This window comes from Diuraphis noxia, unplaced genomic scaffold (genome assembly GCF_037042655.1).
Source record: "Diuraphis noxia isolate RWA-SAM2 unplaced genomic scaffold, SU_Dnox_SAM2 contig0004, whole genome shotgun sequence".
Taxonomy (NCBI): domain Eukaryota; kingdom Metazoa; phylum Arthropoda; class Insecta; order Hemiptera; family Aphididae; genus Diuraphis; species Diuraphis noxia.
In genome coordinates, this window is record NW_028301714.1 from 11331976 (window position 1) to 11353711 (window position 21736).

At 26.0% G+C, this 21736-nt stretch overlaps 1 protein-coding gene across 3 annotated transcripts in view; it reads left to right on the top strand.

Moving 5' to 3' along the window:
• Positions 1–459: 459 nt before the first annotated feature.
• The window catches only part of LOC107172037 (uncharacterized), a 143948-nt gene continuing 122671 nt past the window's right edge, over positions 460–21736 (top strand). For 2 of the 3 annotated variants that reach the window (XM_089226857.1, XM_089226858.1), the window contains exons 1-2: positions 460–622; positions 18177–18313. In XM_089226857.1, the coding sequence (XP_089082983.1) occupies positions 18182–18313 (132 nt within the window). In that variant the 5' untranslated portion in view covers positions 460–622; positions 18177–18181. The remainder of the gene's footprint in view (positions 623–18176; positions 18314–21736) is intronic. The other variant, XM_089226860.1, reaches the window with a different exon arrangement.

Sequence of the window (21736 nt, forward strand, 5' to 3'; positions counted from 1 at the left end):
TACGCGAACAACTTTGCATTATATATTTATTTATATCTTACTAAAATATTTAGGTATATCTAAATTTGTTACTAAAATTAATGCGTTTAATACTACAATTACGTCTGATTTTTCAGTTAGTTGGCATTTACACAAATACCTACAATTGAAATTGTTTCAGTTTTTTTAGGTTTATACAACAAAGTATTCATAACACATATTATGTCAGCGCGATATTGTTATGATTATGATATTGGCAATAAAAATAAAAAGTCGGTAGTAAATAGAGTTTCGTTCGGAAATAATAATAATTTTAGTTTTGGTGTGGTTCTTATCGAAGTGTAATTTCAAGTCATTTTGCACAACATGGGGGTGGTTACTGGTATGGTGGCATGATAGTTTTACCATTAGGGTGGGGTAGACAATCGTCCGGTGGCGGCGCGCCGACAGCGAGCGTTTTCCAACGAGTCGCCCGCCAAACGTTAGCCTATACGCGCCGTGATCCTAAACGATGATGACGAGACAACCATGATGAGCTTATTACGCGATAACCGTTGTAGTAAAACGTTTTTATTAACGAATAATGTAGTAGTGACTAATCTGGCTTAAACGTTGAATCTGTTTGTCAAGGAAACTAACGAAGGTAAGTGTTAACTTAGAATGTTATTTTCATAGTAGGTTTAAATGGTTTAATAAAGTTTTGGATTATTTGTATGTTCTAGAACGTAGATAATATATTCATTTGAAAAAATTTAAATTCTTGATAATATTCAAAAATAAATGTTAAGACATACATTTGTTTGTATGATTTACCAGTATAACATCATTGTTAAAACATTATACGAATCGTTATGTTGTCTCTTTTATTAAAATTGAGTTATAAATATTGTATAGATTATTTAAAGATGATTGGTTAAAATTTAAGTACTAAAATATACTTTAAACGTGTCAGAGTTGAGTTTTATGTATTTTTATTATTTATTTATTTTCATATATTTTTATGTTTTGTTAAGCTCTAAAGTACCTACCTATAACAAAATGCAATTTTAAAATGACGAATGTATCGTTCAGTGTTATGCATTTGTTTATAGTATGTTAAATATTATTTTGTGTCTGAGAGTCCAAATAATAAATTGATTTAGAATTTTAGAGTTTTTAACATTTTCGTTATCTCTCTTTTGAAAAAAATATAAAAAGTGATTGTAAATCATAGCACTGGTATGAGCTATGACATCTGGCTGTTGTAAAGAATTAAAAATACAGATCACAATAAAAAAGAAAGATTAAAAATTAAATTTAAAAAAGTTGGGTTCAATAAATGAATAATAAATATAAAATAACATTTCATTATATACATATATATTATGAGTTTTTAGACTAATTAAAAAAAAAAAATTTGTATGAACTATTCCATATTATTTATTATTACAATAAAACGTTAAGTTTCGGGTTTGTTATTTTATTTTCATTTGACAGTAGGTAAGTCATTAGGGCTAGAATGACACCGTGATCAATAATACAACTAGTATTGTAAACATTCAATGAGAAAGGCTGTGGGCGATGTCCGGTCTGTAAATTAATATAACACTACGTCAATATAATCAAGATTTTTGCAGTTGGAAAAAATAGACAGTACACTCAGTTTGATGGATTTTACCACAGTTGCATAGTATTAAATAGTAAAAAAAAGTGAGTTCCAAATTTAGTCAAAGTCTATTGATCAAGTAATTGAAGGTCAAAAATTGAAATTGGATTTGCGGACAGCAGTTCATATCGATGGTTAATCGACTAATCCTGTGGTGTGTAATATGCGCTTATTTAGAGGAGGTGGTACCAGTAGAATGGAATGCATCAGATGCTTCATCAAGAAAATTCTTTCGAGTTTTAATTACTACTTCCTAGCTTGACCGCTTTGCGATTCTAATTTACAAACATCATGTGTCTATCGAAGCTCCAAAAGGTTATTTTTATTTTTTATTAATCAATTATTATATAGTTCGACTGCTCAATATAATTATTTTTCTGATACGCCGCCTGTGTATAATAACCGAATGATTTTCCATTTTAACTTTGTCTACTATATAAGTTAGACTTAAATACAAATACCTAATTGATATCTATTTTTTTTATTTCCATTACATGCAATTATACACATAAGTTTGTTGGTAAATTGGGTTAACCAATGACGGATTACAAATTTCTGATTATTTATGTGGGAGCATTTTGTGTAGTTATTTTGTACTGTTATATTGCCATATAGTAAGTTCTACTTAATCGTCATTACGTCTATCAGTTTATTGGTATTCACTACGTCATATTTTTATTTAGTGTTTTTATTATTGGCGGCTTTCATCTTACCATTTGGCCAAAAATCCAACAACACGGTTTTTATAGTCTTTGTTTTATGACACTTTCAGCAAATTTGTTTTTTAAGTAGACATGAAAAAAATATTAAAATCATGAGTGCTTAAAATGAAATATATTTAAGTCTTAGTTTTATGAATTTCAATTGGATATGTTATTTTAACTAAAATATATTGAGTTGAAATTTACTTTATTCATTTTCAGTGTATTATAATTGTTTTTCGTAAGTGATGCAAATGATTTGACGCTAAACACTTCCATAGATATATTATTATACCATTATATCACACGTCTAATGCAAATCACGCAGTAGTGGCACGTTATTGTATGGCTAGTCGGATTAACAATAGGCGTCTGTCTCAGTGTCTGTATTTTTTCAACCGAAATAATTTCTTTTTAATTTCTTTTACTTACTAATTATGAACTATAGAGGTTATTCTTGGAATATATTTATATATGCATTTTTCATAATAACAAACTCATTTAAATGAAAATATATAATAAGCAAATAATTAAATTGAATTTCAATAACTAAATAATGGATAAATATCGTTTAGGATCACGTATATATATATTATGAATATTTAATTTAATTATTTAAATAGTTTAAAAGCTTATGTGAATATGTTAAAAATTTAAATTGATTGGGTGATTGGTTTCTTCAAGACACATTATATAAATGGTGATTTTCGTTACACATTTGAATTGAGCACTGAAAACTTGAGAGTTTGGCGCTGTTAGAAATAATATTAATTCAACGAAAAGCCTGCAAGCTATGAGTAGGTACCTATAATTCTGTTTTATTTGTATATCAATGGTTGACACCCTATTTATATAAGTATATTTTAAAATTTTTTAATGTTTCATTTGTATTGTACACTTTTTAACTATTTTTGGCGCTGTTGTTGCTATTATAACATGTATAATTTGGTTAATTTGTATACATTTTATTTGCTTGCAACCATGATGGTTCAATGGTTTACATTACAGGCCATGTTTATTTTGTTTTTTCGTGGTTACATTTTTATGTTTTCTCGACTTACTAGAGCCAAAAGGTTAATGTTATAGGTACTTATGAACTGTAAGGTAAAAGTTAATTTACGATTTATTATTTCTTTTGAAATATCGTTCAGTACGCACAAAATATAAAAATATAAATTGTTTTTTCTTTTCATAAACCATAATATAGTGAATAGTGATGTATTTATACAAATATATATCTATATAAACTTGTGTTTTTTTTTTTTTTTTTTTATTTAAAATTAAGCCGCAACAACAAAGATTATTGGCTGAAGTTAAATTTAACATATGGTGATAAAGGAGGGATATTTATACAATTCAAGCTTGGGGTGTGAAGGTGTGTTTAGATTAGGTTATATAATTTAGTTAATTTTAAAAAGGTAAATATCTTCTGAGTGTTGTCGGGGTCAGGACCAAGAGCTTCGTAGAGATTGTCAGCTAGTTTGAGGTTGACTCTAACATTGTTGTGTTCACGGCAGAAGCATATAATGTGTTTGACTGTAGGTGTTTCGCCGCATGAGAGACAAGGTTCGGGATCCGTTTTGGACATTAAGTGTTTGTGGGTTAACCATGTGTGACCGATTCTAAGTCTATTAAGAATTACTTCTTGACGCCTGGTAAGTGGAGTGGTTGGCCATGGGAGAATGCTGGGTTTGATTTCGTTTAGTTTAGTACGTTGGGTTGACCAGGAGTGTTGCCAATTTTTTAGAATGTGATCAGTAATAAAGTGTTTTGAGTCTTGCAGAGTATGTGAGCCGATGATTAGAGAGTGAGGAGATGAGATGGACTGTTTGGCATATGTGTCTGCTATCTCATTTCCAGGTATGCCGATATGACTAGGTATCCATATCATGGAGATAGTCTGACTTGTGTTTTTTATAAGTGCTTTTATTTATAAAATTTTAACACCTATTGACATTTGACACTAAATAACTTGTTGTAAAAAAGTATGGTTGATTAGCGTTGGACATTTAAACTATTTAAAGGTATATATTAATGTTTAATGTTTAGTGGTAGTTGAGATAGTTTTTTTACAGGATAAGTATTATAAATACTTAATAGGTGTATTAAGAATTGGAAAAAAATTGATTAAGATAGATTTAAGAATATTAAAGGTGTTAAGTAGTTTTTAGTAGTGTGTAAGTTACATTAAATAGTAATTAAAATAAACAATACTGTTAATTAACAAACATTTTCAAGTACAATATAGGTAAATACTAAATATCAAATTTATATTTAACAGTATTCGCACATGCTTAGTTAAACAAAACAAAGAATTAATTCTCAAAAAAACATATTATATGGTAATTTATTATATTTCAATAAAATAATTATATTTGCTTAAATACTATTACGATATATTGTATTTTTTTACAGTAAAATTAATTTTACATTTTTATTAAGTGATTTAAAATCTGATAATAATCCTATAAAATAATAATTATAGTTATTGTTTTATATTTGTATTCTTAACTTATAAACAAATAATATAAATATAGGAATGCATCTATACATGGGGGTGAGTAAACAACATATAGCGGAGGGATGGCGAGTATGAACAGTAACTTTAGTTAGTTGTTGCAACTATGATTAAAAAAAAGGCCTGTAATTGAACTAGCAAGAGTAGCAATATAATTAATCTATAGTTTTACAATCTTATATAATAATACGGTAAGAAAATAAAGAACGCTAAACATAAAATGAGTTCATTTTTCGCGTGATACCTTATGAAGTACCTATATTATTTCATGCTCTACTTCAAAAAGTCTGTTTGGATAAAAAGTTTTGTTAAAATGTTATCATGAATTCATGATACATACATATTATTGAAATAAGTTTCATAATACTTTTATACTTTTTGTTTTATAAATATGCGATGTCAAGTAATATATGTATAATATGTATATGTGACTATGTACATTATTATATTTCATGTCCATATTGATACCTACGTAATTTTATTGCAGCTCAACAATTAATATTCCAAATAGATTTTAACCAAAAATATATTAAATTAACTAAAAATACCTCGTTATATTTTTTAAATATAAAGTATTGGTTAAACATATATCACAGAGTGATTAGAATAAGTTTTTATTTATATTATTAAAGTCGATTTAAAAAAAATATATAGAAGAAGCTTTATTTTAAATACAATTATAAACATAATACATTTATAATTAAATATTTTTGTCTAAATGATATAAATATTTTTAGAAAAAAATCTTTGAAATTATTTCAAATGTACTATATAATTGATTTTTTTTTAGTTTCAATCAATGTATATATTTTCTTCAATATTACCAAACAAATCAGATACAATTTTAATTAATTATAGCATAGGTACCAAAAGAAGGAAAACCTGAGAGGACGTTTTGGAAATCCAATAAAATGTTTAATATATTAAACTTTAATAAATTCAGACGTTTAGCATTTACCTTATACCTATTATACAAGCGTGGAATAAATAACTCTATTACGCGGATGATCATCAAATCAAATTTTACGTAATTGCAGTTTACCATATTTTGATCTGCGCCGTCGTATTTGTCCCGCGAACGATTTCTCGTTTATCCTCCGCTGGGATGTAAAAATATTTATATAAAAAAAAAAAAACTCGTAAATAAAGGATCGTATATTATGCAGACGATGCATCCCCTTATCGGTTTTGTAATTTTGTGCGCGATAAGGCGGTCGCCGACGTCAATATAATAATAGTAATGTAATACGCCGTTCGATTTATATGGTATACATACATACATATATATATATAATATTATATAGACACGACAGCGTATATGCCTCAGTGCTGCGCTCTACCGCACATACGCGACTCTACGATGTTCGCAATAGGCTTATGAGCTTTAACGGACTCCGCCGGTTCGGATCGACGACGATACGGAATATATTATTTGGCGCGAAAACCGACGGATCACTCCTTGTAACGTCAACAATATCCATCTTCCACTCCCTTCCTCCACCAACAGGGGGTATGGCATGACCTCGGTATCGTCCAGGGAGTTCCCAGCGCAGGGAAATCGGACCGAAAACGGTCGACCGAAGCAACGTCATATGCATCACAAACGGGTCAATGGACGTCGATTGTGGAGTCTTCCACGTCTTTTTTTGGAACTCAGCATCGGTCGTGAAACTGAACAGTGAACGTGTACTTCGTTTTCGGTGCAATACGATATTTTTCGTGTTCATGGTGCGTTGTATTATTTTTTTTATCAACAAGGCAACTCGAGGTTAGCAGGTAAGCCGTTAAAAGCTTAAGTCGTTAATACAAAAGTGTACATTTTATAATATTTTAATAAAACAATCGTTTAAATGTATAATATCAAAACCGGAAATCATTACTATCAACTTATCGATATTTATATAAAATAAAAAGCTCAGGTTTTCAAAACATTTATTATACAAGACGTATAGTACTATAGTATGTATATTGCTTGGATAAATTTTACTCGGAAATTGGTAAGCGGAGTCGTTGATACTGGACAGTATAATAGTTTACAAACCACCGTTTCTCCTAACTCCTCTTTCGAAAGTTAAATACAAAATATTATTATATGTTACCTAAGTGTGGTAAAAATTTTTTTTCGAAAAGTAATCATTGATAATAATCATGATAATTTAATTATATATATATATTTTAGTGATTATAACTTATTTTATAGTTATTATTGAAGGGTCTAATTATTTATAAATTATGTATTAGTATAAAAATTTAAAAATTATTAATAAAATACTTAACGTAGGTATACAATAATAAATAATGGTGATCAATAAAAAAAATATTCACAAGATATAATAGAAATGATTGAAAAATGTAATTATGACTTAGTACTAGTATGTTATAAATTTTATTCTAATTAATAAAAACTATTTATATATATATATATAAGAATATATATATAATCTATTAGAATAAATTTATAGTTTTGTATTATGGACGTTAATTAATTATGTCTGTGAATTATTTCAGTTGGGTACACTCTGTTTATAATAAAACAATTAGGTATAGACGGTATAGAACCAATACTTATATTTTGTTACTGAAAACTTTTAAATTTATTAAATACACCGTTTTTTCCACAGTTTAAAATGTTTTAGTACTTCCTTCAATGTTTACCAAAGTAAAGTAAATATTGGATTTTTAACCATAATTTTTTAATATTATGATATTTATGATAGTTCATGATGTTTCAATATGCTGTATCGCTAAATGTATACAGTCGCTTACTAGAACTTGAGTTTTTATAATATGCAATTTTAAATTAAATAATCTCTCATGAGACTCAATACCATGTTAACTTAGAATATGATTTAAATGATATTAATTTTTGACAGGCGAGTAACTAATTTAATTTAATTTATATAAGTACAGTGCAATGACATATTTAAAATGTTTGTGGCTTGGTATTCATTGTGTTGTTTTTCACCGTAAATATCAATACAAATGTTTGATAGTAATATTTAATTTTATGTACCTATGTTTAATAATGAAACAAGAAAACAAATTTAACATTGAAAGAAAAATAAATAAATTTTACACGATTTGAGTATAATAAAAAGATAAATATGAAAAGTTTTTTAACAATCTAATAATATTTGTTAAAAACTTACAACCAACAATTAGAAATTCAAATGTACCCACATAAAAAATTACACCCATTGCGATTTCCCTAAGCACTCTCTAAATACGTCGTGGTCCCATGTACAGACAATATATAAGTATAGTGATTATAATATACGAACAGGGTGGTTTTTTGAGTAGGCTCAATCAATCTGTTTACATAAATTATGCATTCATTCAAAATCTGAGTTTAGTAGTTTTTAAGTACCTATACATAAAGAATTGAAACCACTTAAAAAAATTTTCTGCATTTAAAGACTAGACATTTTTTGAAATATTATATTATACGTAGTCATAATTACCTTATGGGTAGGGTTTATTTTAATTTTGTTACATTAAATTTGAGTAACTATAATAATAACTAAAATTCTATCATAAAGACGACAGTACAAGAAATTTGTGAACATAATAAACATATTATAGCTTTTAAGAATAATTTATATTTGAGTATTACTTTGACGCAACATCCTAGAAAAATGAGTTGATGCGTTTTACCAGATCAACAATGCATATGAAACAGTGATTTTTTTCATCGTTTATCAGATTTGGAAAAACGGTGATCATCCAATATTCAATGATTCTCAAGTAAACAGTTTTCGCGTAACCATCTGTGACTGCGTTAAATGTCGTGAAATCCGAATCTACTTACATTTTTATCAAGTTAGCATCTTATCACACTTATATTATAATTTCAATATTTTTGTACACTAATTCTTGTGAATAATGCAAATGTTTTAAATAACCAGGTAGCGACATCATTTGCATAAGGTAGCAGATAATAAAAAAAAAAACTGTCTACTGGTTCAAGTCTTGTCTATTTTTTAAGCATATTAGAAATTGTTTGAGATTTTTGAAATTTCAACTAATTACATTTTTTTACTGGCAAGCCTGGTCGTACCACCTATTTTTTTAAAGACATTTGTTTATATTAAAAAATTAAAGGGAATATGCCGAAAAAATAAAATTGAATGTACTTACTAAACTAAATTCAACACAACAGTGAAAGTGTCAAAATGAATAAAGTGCATCGTACTTCCGTATATGACTGTCAAAGTTAAGAGGACGCTACACAGTCATTTGTTGTCTCCGTCAAGTGCGTAACATAGCACATTTACGCTCAGCAGATCACGTTTAGCTCTCTTGGTTTAAAAATTAGAGAGAATCGACCTATTATGAAACCTGATTTAAGAAAATTATCTGTGTTTGTGTATAGGTTTATAGGATATTCAATTTTGTAGTAAGTTATGCGTGTATAAAAAAGCATAAATTAAAAATGCTCATAACTCAATTTAAAGCTAAGTTATCGTAAAAAACCCACATATAAATACAGGTAATGTTCTGAACATCATGTTCCATATTTGGTCGATTCATTCTAATTTTGAAGTCTGAAGAATGAGAACGGGTCGGTTGTTGACGTTGTTGTTTTAAGAATTTGTATTGATTTTAGATTTTAGAAATAAAACTGTAAGAAATTTTGATTTTAATCACTATTGATACACACATAGGTAAATACAAAATTTCATTTACGTCCTAGCATAATGCGTCTAAATATAAATATATTTCATCTACTAATTATCATTAATAAGTCATTATCAATTTATCATTGCGATAAAAATTTCTTAGTAAACAATATAATATTTTATCAAACAAAATAAAAATAGACATGTTTTTGTGCTAACAAAATATAATAATAGTTAAACGGAAACAACCGAGCACCGCCACATGAGGCTACTTTTAAAATCAGACAGTGGCAAATGCCCATCACCTTGCCACCCCACAAATGAAACCATTGTTTTTTACCACGTTTGTTTATGTCCTGTTCAATTATCTTCAATATGGCACCGCATGACTGTTTTGAGCTGATTACCAGCTGAGATCGTCGTGTCGAGGTCACACAGGTTAATATTTTAGGGTTATACAGTTATTTTTTACGCTTCTACGACTATTATAGATATTGTTAAGAATTTATTGTAATTTCTAATTTCAAAAAAAAAAAAAAAATACATATATACCTAGATAAAATATGAGTAAAATTCAAATTTTACTACATTCAAATTTACAATGACATACTATTATTCTATTTTTTTTTCGGTTTAGAACTGACAGCAGAGGAGGGTCTGTTTGCGCAATACTACTCCTCTACTGCCATAGTTTATTGATGAAAAACATTAAAAACATTTAAACACAATACTCAGCAAACGAATTTAAGAATATACATATAGCAAATAATTAACATCAGAAATTAGCTTCTGCACTTCTTCACCTAATACTAAACAATATACTTGATACTATTATAGTATTATTCATAATTATTGTGGTATATATATCTACATTGCTGCGCAAAACGATAATATAGGAAGTACTGTCCAAATAGGAATTTCCGATACCTTTTTAAAAATCAAATACTAATAAAATAAATTGTAAGTTTGTCTACATATTTTATAATTTATTTTGTATTAACTAATATATTCTATTATCCAATATTAACAAAAATGCTCACATTTATGATATTGATTGCCCATGACATTGTTTATTTTTTTAGATCAGTAGGGTTGATTGTTGCTATTAGTAAATAATGAATTATATTAAAAGTGTAAACAATGTATTGAGAATTTATGAATACTTCTAATTAAAAAATAATGCCATGAAGGATAAAAGTGGGAAACGCCTCCTTGTAAGATGAATTCAATGGTCTCATTGTTCCATTTTTTTTTTTTTTTTTTTGATATATTTATAAAAGTTTGACGAATTATTAATGGATATTTGAAAGCATTTCAAACGATTTAAAAAACTTTTTTTAGTAGATGGTTGCTTGGAAATTTCTTTGCAATAATGTGAGTAATTGAGAATTGACAACAAAATCTAAATTAAATAAAACCATTTATTGTTGTATTTTGTTTAATGTTCAGACTCATCCTGGCTTTTTTAGTATTTCCTTTTTCTCTAATAGAAGAAAAACTTTAAAAGGTACGGTAACATACATTACTTACATACGTTTCTAGTGAGTCTTATAATATATTTAAGTTAAGTATACCTCAAATGAGTAATATTTTTATATAACAATAATACATATTGTACGTAATTTTCTGTTTTTCTGTGTTCTGTCCACAAAATGTATATTTTTTCTTTTATATAAAAGAAAAAAATTGTGAGTATGTAATACCGACTAAAAAGATAAATTTGCAAATTAAATGTAGTTAACTATACGAAAGTAGGATACTACCATGACAATGACAGAGTAACTATTTTGAATTTTTTTTATATATTTCTTAATGTTGAATATTACTATAACTAGGTACTATAAACTAGACTATAATATTTGAATGTATAAATAACAAGTTTTTAAGTCTATAAAGTTTTCAAATAATGTTACTGTAACACGTAGATGAGTAAAAAATTTGTATCCGAAGATAAATTTAAAATAAAAAAAAATTTTGATCAAAACTAAAACATATTGTATTAGTCAAATTAACGAGATATCTGAATTATGTTCATAAATATTTATCTCATCAGTTTTTACACGTGAGGTAATAGTTTTTTTTCTTAAAATAACTAATATAAAGCAAACATTTTTACCCTTTCAGTTTTAACATGGTATTCACCGTTTGGGTCAGAATAATTAATGATGCATGACGTGCATTACAAACACTGTCATTTTATTGATCTCCATAACGTCTTATAAACGCAAAAAGTGTCATCCATATGATACTGCTGTTGTACCATATACTACCGATAAATAACCTACATGGTAAAATATTTTCCCTCCATTTTTAGACGAACTTAGTACTCTTAATACTTAAATATTTCAAACTTATGATTCTAAATACCATTTGAAAAACGTATATACTAATTCATTTATTAAAAACTTTAGTTTCTAAATACCGTTTAAAACCGTGTATAATAATTTATTTATTTAACTTATAATGTAGGTATAATTAAGATTAAAGTTACTTTAAACTCAAAACAAAATAATATCATAAATTGTTTAAATTACGTTTAATAATTATTTTAAGATGTATTTTAGATGTATGTACTATGTATTTTGATTTGATTTTTTTTTAAATTTAAATGTGTGTTTATACAATTTTATTGTTTTATGATATACCTATAGGATCATAAATTGAGAATTTATTTTATTATGTTTATTTTACATAATTTAGATTAAATTGTTGTTTGTAAAGTTGTTTTATTCGCATGTCTTACAAACGTATAACATAGTAAATTTGCTTTTAGTATTAAACATATGTAATATTAAAGTGAATCAATCTATAGCTAAATTTAAATATGAAAATATTATTTAGCGAATCTCGCCGTAGGTTCTATTGATATTTTTAATTGAAAGTAAGTTATAAGTTTATATTGTTTATAACAATGTAATTCTGTGAGATGCCCTTGATAATATTCTTATTACTTTTAAGTTTAATTATTGTCAATCAATTAGGCCAATTCACTCTTTTAATAAAAGACTAACATAAAATTGGTTCTGCTGAACGAAGTAGAAAATTTAATGTAACATACTTTAGTAAGACGGATACAATACACAACGGGTGTAGTATCCTCTTAATCCATCGAGTTATATTTACTTTTTATTAGATAATAAATAATGAATGTATTACTCTAATACTTTTACTTTTTAGACCCAAATTGTACCACAAGTTTCCTAGTGTCTATTTAATACACCTAAAGAAGGTGATATTTTATCGTATTTTTTCAGTGTTTACTTTCTTAATTTTCGCATTGTTTGTTACGATCGCCATATTGTCTTGACATATTATATTAACACTGTATATTTAGCTAAAATATTTGAGTATTTTTGGGTTATAAACTTACTTCCCTTCGTTCTGTGACTTAAAAATAGGTATATAAATTTAAATTTGCATTGATAAAAGTATAAATAATTTTTTTGAATAATGCACTTTATTTACGACTAAAAACTATAAAAATAAATTATGTTGTCTATTGACTATAAAGTAAATGAAATATCTAAGATAAATATAAAATAAAATATAGATGCATTATTAATTCCATTTTTATAAGGATTTAATTTTTCTTTGTAATAACACTAGTAACTAATATGCATAATGAATAATATGTTATATTGTATAGAATAGTTTTAATAGGAAATACTATGAACGAACAATATTTATACCATCTATAAATTCTCAATTCATTTATTACAAAACACATATTTTTCAATTAAAAAACCCTATAAATATTAAAAGATAATATTTCAATACAAAAATGTTCCGAATGAAATAGGAAATAGAATACATCTTATAATAATATTTATTTTTTTGTGTCTGACATCACTTTTAAGAGTACTAAAAAATCGTTTGATCTTAAATTTAAGTGGTAGTTTCTGGTAGTAAATTGGATCTGGTTGGGGGGTCAAAATCAAATAATTCACAGAAGGTATTTACTATTTTTCAAAAAAAAAAAAAAAATAATAATAAGGAAAACCAAGAAAATCTACTCAAAAATCAGTTTTTTATCAAATAAGTTTTATTATTTTGCTGTACTTACCAAATTGAAAAATAAATAACTAGAAACCTGTATCTCTCACAAAATATTTATATTAACATTTTCTAGAAAACTTAAAAAAAAATTCAATTATAATAGCTAAAGCTTAAGCTGGGGGATTTAATTTAATATAAGGTTTTTCATATAATGTTGTTTTTATACAGAAATCTAAAAATTTCAATAATACACGAAAGCATTTTTTTACAGTAATTTAAAGTTAAAATTGTAACTGGATGTTTAAAAGATAACTAATGCCATTAGTAATTTTCTAATAATTTTAAAAATATTATCATTATACTCGTAGGAATTCGCTACCAAAGATATATAGTTATTTATAATAGACAATACGTTTTTAAAAATATTTCGATTCATTTTAAGCTATTTGTACGACAAACCTCTTCACACCGTTCTATAGTACCCTGGCCAAGTTGAAAACAGCTAGAAATATTATGTGTAATATTATAATAATAAGTAATATATAATTATCACATTGTAAAGTTTATATGAATTATATTTAGCAAAAATTAGTTCAATATAATATTATCAAAATCTTTGATCAGAATCGTTTTTGATAGGAATGCAATAATTTATCATTGAATTCAAATTTAACTCATAAATTAGTTACCGTGATGGAGAGTTATTGACATCTACTATAATGCAGAGCGACTAACTTACTTATGTTTTTATTACAAAAAAACCATGTGTTAAACATATTTATGTAATATTGTAATAATCATATACCTATACACTATATTAATATACTATAGTTGTTTAAATTATTACAAAACCAGGTTCAGCGATGCTCACTCTGCGAGTGTACTAAATTACTAAACAACTAAATGACACAATGTGGATACAAGGTGTATTCAACATTTTATGTTTAGAAACATAAAATGTTAAAATAAAATAAAACAACACAAATGGTAAATATTTTCTGATGTATAAGCTGCTTGCATTAAAAATATCTTTCTGTAAATACTAACGATGGAATATTTAAAACGAGGTTACAACGTATATGAATGTCATTCAATTTCGATTTCTACATTTTATGAAAACTAATTTAATGCCCGTATAATTGAATGTATCGGGTAACATTAAATGTCGGTCATTGTGTAAGTGAGAGTACCTTACTACCTTTAGTTTCCATGTAATTCAATAATAGGCGTCACCTGCAGTAGAAACCTATGCTGTTAAAACCATTACATGTTACATGTTATTATTATCATGTTTTACATATCTAACTATATTAATTTTAATAAAATAATTGTTGTTTTATTATAATTTATAAATAATAATAATATAAAATAAGTAAGGTTGATACAATTACGATAGGTGAACAAAACTAATTATATAATAATATAAAATTCTTTCTTTGAAACAAATTTATTGCAGAGATATCAGGTTAATAGTTTGTTATTGTTGATATACCTATCAATATTATTAAATATCAGCTTATACCAGTGGCGTTCACAGGGGGGTGGGTGGTTAACTACAGGCTGAAACCTCCCCCCCATATTGACAATATTATTTACTGTTATTTGTTTTTATATTTACCCATAATTTAATAAAATATCTTAAATCGTGTGTTTGCCTATAATTATCACAACCATAATCTATAAATATATAGGTTATATATAATTACTTTATTAATAAATACTTTATGTATCTACTTTATTTTTTAAACCTTATCTTGAGACAACTAAGTGATTTTTTATTTCCAAGCCCCCTTTTATTATCTATACATATTGTATATATTTTTACAATAAATTTGGATTTGTATTAACAGTAGAGGAATGTTTCCCATACTATGGTCTACAAAGTCATATGTAAATATATTGAAACGATTAATATTAATATCCATTGAGTAGAAAATTAAAATGTCACGTAGTTAGAAAATTGGTAGCCATGCATTCGAGTACTTTTATAGTGACATCAATTTTAAACAATGTTATTTTAGATTACTGATTGCTTTCAAAAACTGAAACGAAAGACTATAGTTGGGGACAATAAAAATTATCTGTGACCAATATTTGCCAAGTGGCAGATTTTGATAGTGGTCGTCAAATCATAAAACAAATAGTCCCCATTTTTTTCGAAACATCGTATTGTTTATATGAGTATAATTTTTATTACCTATTGGATAAGGTGATATTTTTATAAGCTATTTATTTTATAGTTTTATAATTCATGATGAAATAAATTATGTATTTATTTATTATACTATACAGGTGTCTCAAAGAGATCTGACATTTTGACAAATGAAATAACTTTTGTTCTAATTAATCAATATTTTTTAAAAATTTCTTTTAAATATAATCCATAGACACTTGCGCTACATTTTTATAATACATTTTTTATTTTTTAATACTGAAAATAAAAAACTTAAAAATTGACAAATTTTTTTTTCGAAATATTCAATATAGCCAATTTGTAAATTTGATTTTCAGAAAAATTTATACGGTAAAAACACTTATTTAAGTCAAAAGGCTGATTTTTTACAATTTTAAAATATCAATATTTTCGTTATGTAAATTATAGTAATTTATAGGTTATACATCACATATTGTTAAAATAAATACAATAAAAAAAAATAATTAGATTTTAACATGCACTTATTTAAAAATGTTTTATCAAATATTTTTAAAAAACTTTATTATTATTTGAAATTAAAAGGTTTCTAACATAAACTAGATCGTAATTTACTTGACGAAAATATTGATATTTAAAAAAATTGTAAAAAACCAGCCATTTGACTTAAATAAGTGTTTTTACCGTATACATTTTTCTAAAAATCAGATTTACAAATTGGCTATTTCAAAAAAATTTTTTATCAATTTTTAAGTTTTTATTTTCAGTATTAAAATATAAAAAATAAAAAATGTATTCTAAAAATGTAGCGCAAGTGTCTATGAATTATATTTAAAAGAAATTTTTTTAAAATATTGATTAGAACAAAAGTTATTTCATTTGTCAGAATATCAGATCTCTGTGTAACACCCTGTATATGTAACGGCAGCGTGGTGGTATAATGTTGTGCACCAATATTTTGTGTCACTATGGTAGGGTATGAACAACGGGCTGGGAGGGGGTCATAGATCATTTTCCGTGTCCCTAACTATATGAATCATATTGTGATACTTTATTTGCAACTAGCAAGTTTTGTAGAATAAATTGGAATAGTGTAGTAATATTAAAGTGTGTTTCATACAAATACATAACATTCTACGTATTTTATACCTTACATGTTTTCATTTTCAACAATATAATGATCACAAATTGTTGTAACGAGTTTTTTTTTTTATAAACCAAGTTAATAAATAATTGACCGACCTTTCTTGACGAGGAAAAAATATATAAAGAGATTCCCAATTGATGAGTTATTGTATGTAATGTTTGAGTATCTTGCAGAATTTGATAGAAACAGTCATCATTTAATTTTTGTATACTATATGTTTTTCAATGGCTTACTATTCTAAAAATGGTAAAATACTGAGTAAGGCATAAATATTTCAAAATAAGCGAATTACTAAACAGAATATTATCACCCTCATGCGAGTGGCGAGACAATATTAAATACCATACAGTGATGATTTTCTTCTCTATTTCGTAAAATTAAGCGTGTTAGCCAAGTTACTGGATATTAACGATTTACACACACAATATATATTATCTTCTAGTGGCTTTATGTTGTATTTCAATGATTTACGATAAACCAATCATTCCTAACACGCATTTAGAAACACCAGCAGATAAGTTAGACAGTATATTTCTCAAATAGAACCTTGTACAAGATGAAATGGGTCGCTGGTTATTATTACTATATCCTGAGTGTAGAGGAGGTTGTACAAGATATTTGATAGCCGCCTATTATCCGTCCACCTAGATAGTCGTAATTTCTTAATAGCTGAACCGATTGGAAACCCACAAGAACTGACCAAAAGAGAAATAAAAACTTTCAGCTCTGCGTATAAGAGAAAAATATTGCGCCTATTGAGTATAGTAATATAAGTGATCAGCATTAGTGCTTTCGTCATTGAATTAGGGTCATAAATAAAATAGCAATAACAGCTTACTAATGTAATTGATAAAAATTAAAAAATTATTGTTTGGTATTATTATAAAACATTTTATATATAAAAAACGAATTTTAAATTATACCTTATCAATTGTATTTCCTTTACAGTTACATTATATAATAATAATCGTTTAGCCTAAAGAAAAAACTATCATATCATTTGAGATAATTTTAAGTCTGTGTTAAAATAATGTTTAATATTACTATTGAAGCAGATGTCTCACTATTTTTATCCTTCGTCTATTATATTATATAATTTATAAGTTATTATACTAAAGAATTATTAAACAGTTTATTTTATGTTAGGTAACTATATAGTTAGGCGTATGTTTATTATAGTTATGCAGAATTATAAAGTAGTTTTATTAATGAAAATAAATAAGCAAAATATGTTACTATTTATTGAAAATGTATAGTTATTGAACATTCATGAAAAATTTCCAACATTTACCTCATTGGCATATCAAAATAATTTGTGTAAATTCTAGATTATTTTATTAATATTAACTAAAAATTTGTGTACTGTATTATATTTTTTGTTAATATTAAATTTGTTTATTTGTGTCTTATGTTAAACAGGCATTATGAAACTCAGCGTCACCTCGTTTCGAGCTCACTCTTCAGCTCAGAAAAAAATATTAAAATATCAAAATCAGCTCAACTACGTCACATCTCATTGTCCTATTATACCAAGTATTGATTCACAATCCTCATCGGTAAGTTCTCATTTATGATGTTTTTTTTTATTATTATTATAAAGTGTATCTGACATACATGAATTTAAGATAAATTTTGTATCCGATTATATATTGAATTATCCTGAGATGTTAATTTGAAAAAAACAATATACCTAGATTATTATAAAGACAGGTGAATAAATATAGTGTCTTAAATTTTAAAATAAACTAATAGATCAGAGGTAAGTTTATTTATTGTTGATATCAAAGTCACTGCATAATGGACCATCAATATAAATTTAAAATTAAATTTAACAGTTTACAATGATGGTCTGTTTTTATCAACGCTATAAAACACCCTAAACATAATCATCATAATTAGAAAAGAATCATTATAAAAAGTTTTTGTTTTAATTTTTGCCTGTGAAATTTATAACGAATTCATTGAATTTGGGTACTATATAGCTACGCTGTACACTTTGTAGATTAAATTGAAGATTAATTTTTTTCATATAATATCTTTATAACTATTGATAATTAATGTTAATCGTAATTAATATTAGTATCAAGCACATTGGTAGTTTAAGATAACTCGTTAGGTTGTAAATTATTTTGATATTTTTTCAATCAGGACAATTTTGAAGTAGTTTTTTGTTTTTAAGCATAATTAGTGATTAGTACAAAATTAACTTATATAGTTATGAGTTTATGACATACCTATAGGTACATTTATAATGATATTTAATATTTATATTTTATATATATATATATATATATATATATATAAATAATTTACAATATTATATAATAGAATTGTATGAATATAGGTACTAAGCAATATTGCAACAATTGTTCGTCTTATATTCAAACATTATTTAAAAATAATAGCGTAAAGAGTCAACCACAGAATAGTCATCATTAAAGCCGATACACAGAAAATACGAATAGTTGTGGTGAAACTGCAATTGGACTTTATACTGTTGTCTTTGAAAGAATTAATTAAAAAAAAAAAAACAGTTAGAGTATTTACTCTGTGAAAGAAATAATAGTTATATTAAGCCATAATAAAAGAGTGTCGTAGAAGACAAATGTGATAAACTGCAAACGACTGAGGTCTGAGATACGAACTGACGTGTCCACACAACTTTGACCTTTTATTTTTTAATTAAATGTATCTACCTATATAATAGTGGCTTGGTGAGGTGCGGTCATACACTCAATCTGCGGAAACGCACTGAGCGTACGTATACCAGCCGCAGTTGCTAGCTCCCGGATGGGTGACCACCCGGGAGTTTTAGCATTGCAGCATGTCCTTGCCACACATACACAAACACGTGTTACAACCCTACCAACTTAAACACCTACAAACAAATACACAAAAATAACCCCTACCAACCACCTCACACCCAATGGCCTATGTTTCTGTGGGTTTCCCTTACAAAAAAAAAAAAAAAAATATATAATATAAGTTCATTTAAAATGTTAAAAGACGCCTGTTGATATTCAATAGGTTTGTATCAATTTAATAAATTAAAACGACTGTAAAGACCAAATTAATTAATTTAATATTTTGTGATCTATTCAGTTATTTTTTTGTAGTTTAAATAACTTCACTAACATAGATCATGCAGTTCAGGAAATGTAATATAAATTATAAGCGTAATTTGATAATTTAAAATTATATACGTATACACTTTTTATGCATAAAATTAGTACATTCCTGATTCGCTCGAAATTTAAAAATAAAAAGAATGCTGTAGTTTAATTTTTAAAGTTGATAAAAAAAATATTGTCATTCTAGATATTTTATACAGGTGATATATACATTTATAAAACGTACCAAAGAGAAAAACAAAACTGAACGAAATAAATATGTATATTGAAAAATATTAAAAATTCTATATTTAATGAAGATTAAGATATTTTGATAATTAATTCAATTACATTTTTATTACATTTTATTGAATTTTAAATGTCAAAGACAGGTTTTTTTTTAATTACAGTAAAATAAGTAATATTGAAATCTCCCAAATCCAATTTTGTTATGACCTGACGTGTTATAAAAAAAGTGTATTTTCATAAAACCAATAAATTCCATCGTGTTAAAATCTAAAATTTAATGATAAGCTAGCTCAGAATTTGTGAAAGAGTATCGTGCTACTTTCAACGATTTTAGAAGTACTTAGTTTATAAATAATTTAATAGTGTGTAATTGTGTATGGATTAGACAGACTTAAACCTATAATATAGTTAATTCGTACATATAAATATTGATTATGATCAATTAAAAAAAAAAAACTTAATCTCGTCGACAAACAATTCGTAAGTATTTATTGTATTTTGTGTCATTTTAAAATAATATTCTGACATTATATAACTTACAAACGATATCCAACTTATTAAAAACTGATAAATATTCGAGATAATTTATATTTTTGATGTCAGAAAAATGTCTCGCATATTTATATTGATATATTGCATCGTGCGTACTTAATGAAAAATATTTTGGTATTAGTTTTGGGCAATACGTCAAATATAAAACATACATTTATTTACTTTACACACACATACAACTGAGTATATTCTATATGTTTATATATTATATATTGATATATATTAATATATATATATATATATACATATATAAATAATATATATATATTTATATATATTTTATATATTCTATATTCTATATTCAATTTTTAAATGTTAACAATTAGAGCATAGCATTGCATACATATTTTTTTTTTGAGTGTATAGTAACTATCTTGAAAGAATAAGCCTAAAACTAAAATAAAAATAGTTTACTTTAAAAATCACAGATCATTAAAAAGTTAACTATAAATAGTAGAAGTTTAAAAATTGTCATTTTTTTAGTAGGCAATAAAAATATAAAAAGTATAATATGTGATAGGCATTTTGGAGGCGAATCCTGTCTAGTAGGACACTAATCTTTATACTTTACTAACATTATTCAACGAAGTATTGAAGTTTATTCATAGTAATTTAAACTGAAGCTGTTGAGCTACATATATCTACTATGTTTTGATATGAATCTACGTAACATTGTATTCCCTTATCGTGTTTTATAGATATCATTTTAAATCACTGATATTTTGAATTATAATATTACATTTTTAGGTATTCATTGGTTCGTGTCACTTCGCTTGGTTCTTCAAGATTAACCGATGTGACTTGTGTACACGTATATAATATGCTTGTCAGAAAAGAATATAATAAATTATCTCTAGTGGGTTACATCAGTTCCGTTTCAGATTAATAGCACACTGGTCGGCTGGTCTCACTTTCAAAATTATTATTAACTCAAAGCTTTTTATATTATTTTGTTTTTCATTCGTAAGATTTATGGTTTAGAAACACTCAAAATAAAACTTTGCACCACTAACTTGTAGATTTAATGGTGTTATTACGATTTTAATTCATAATTTTCACGTTATTACT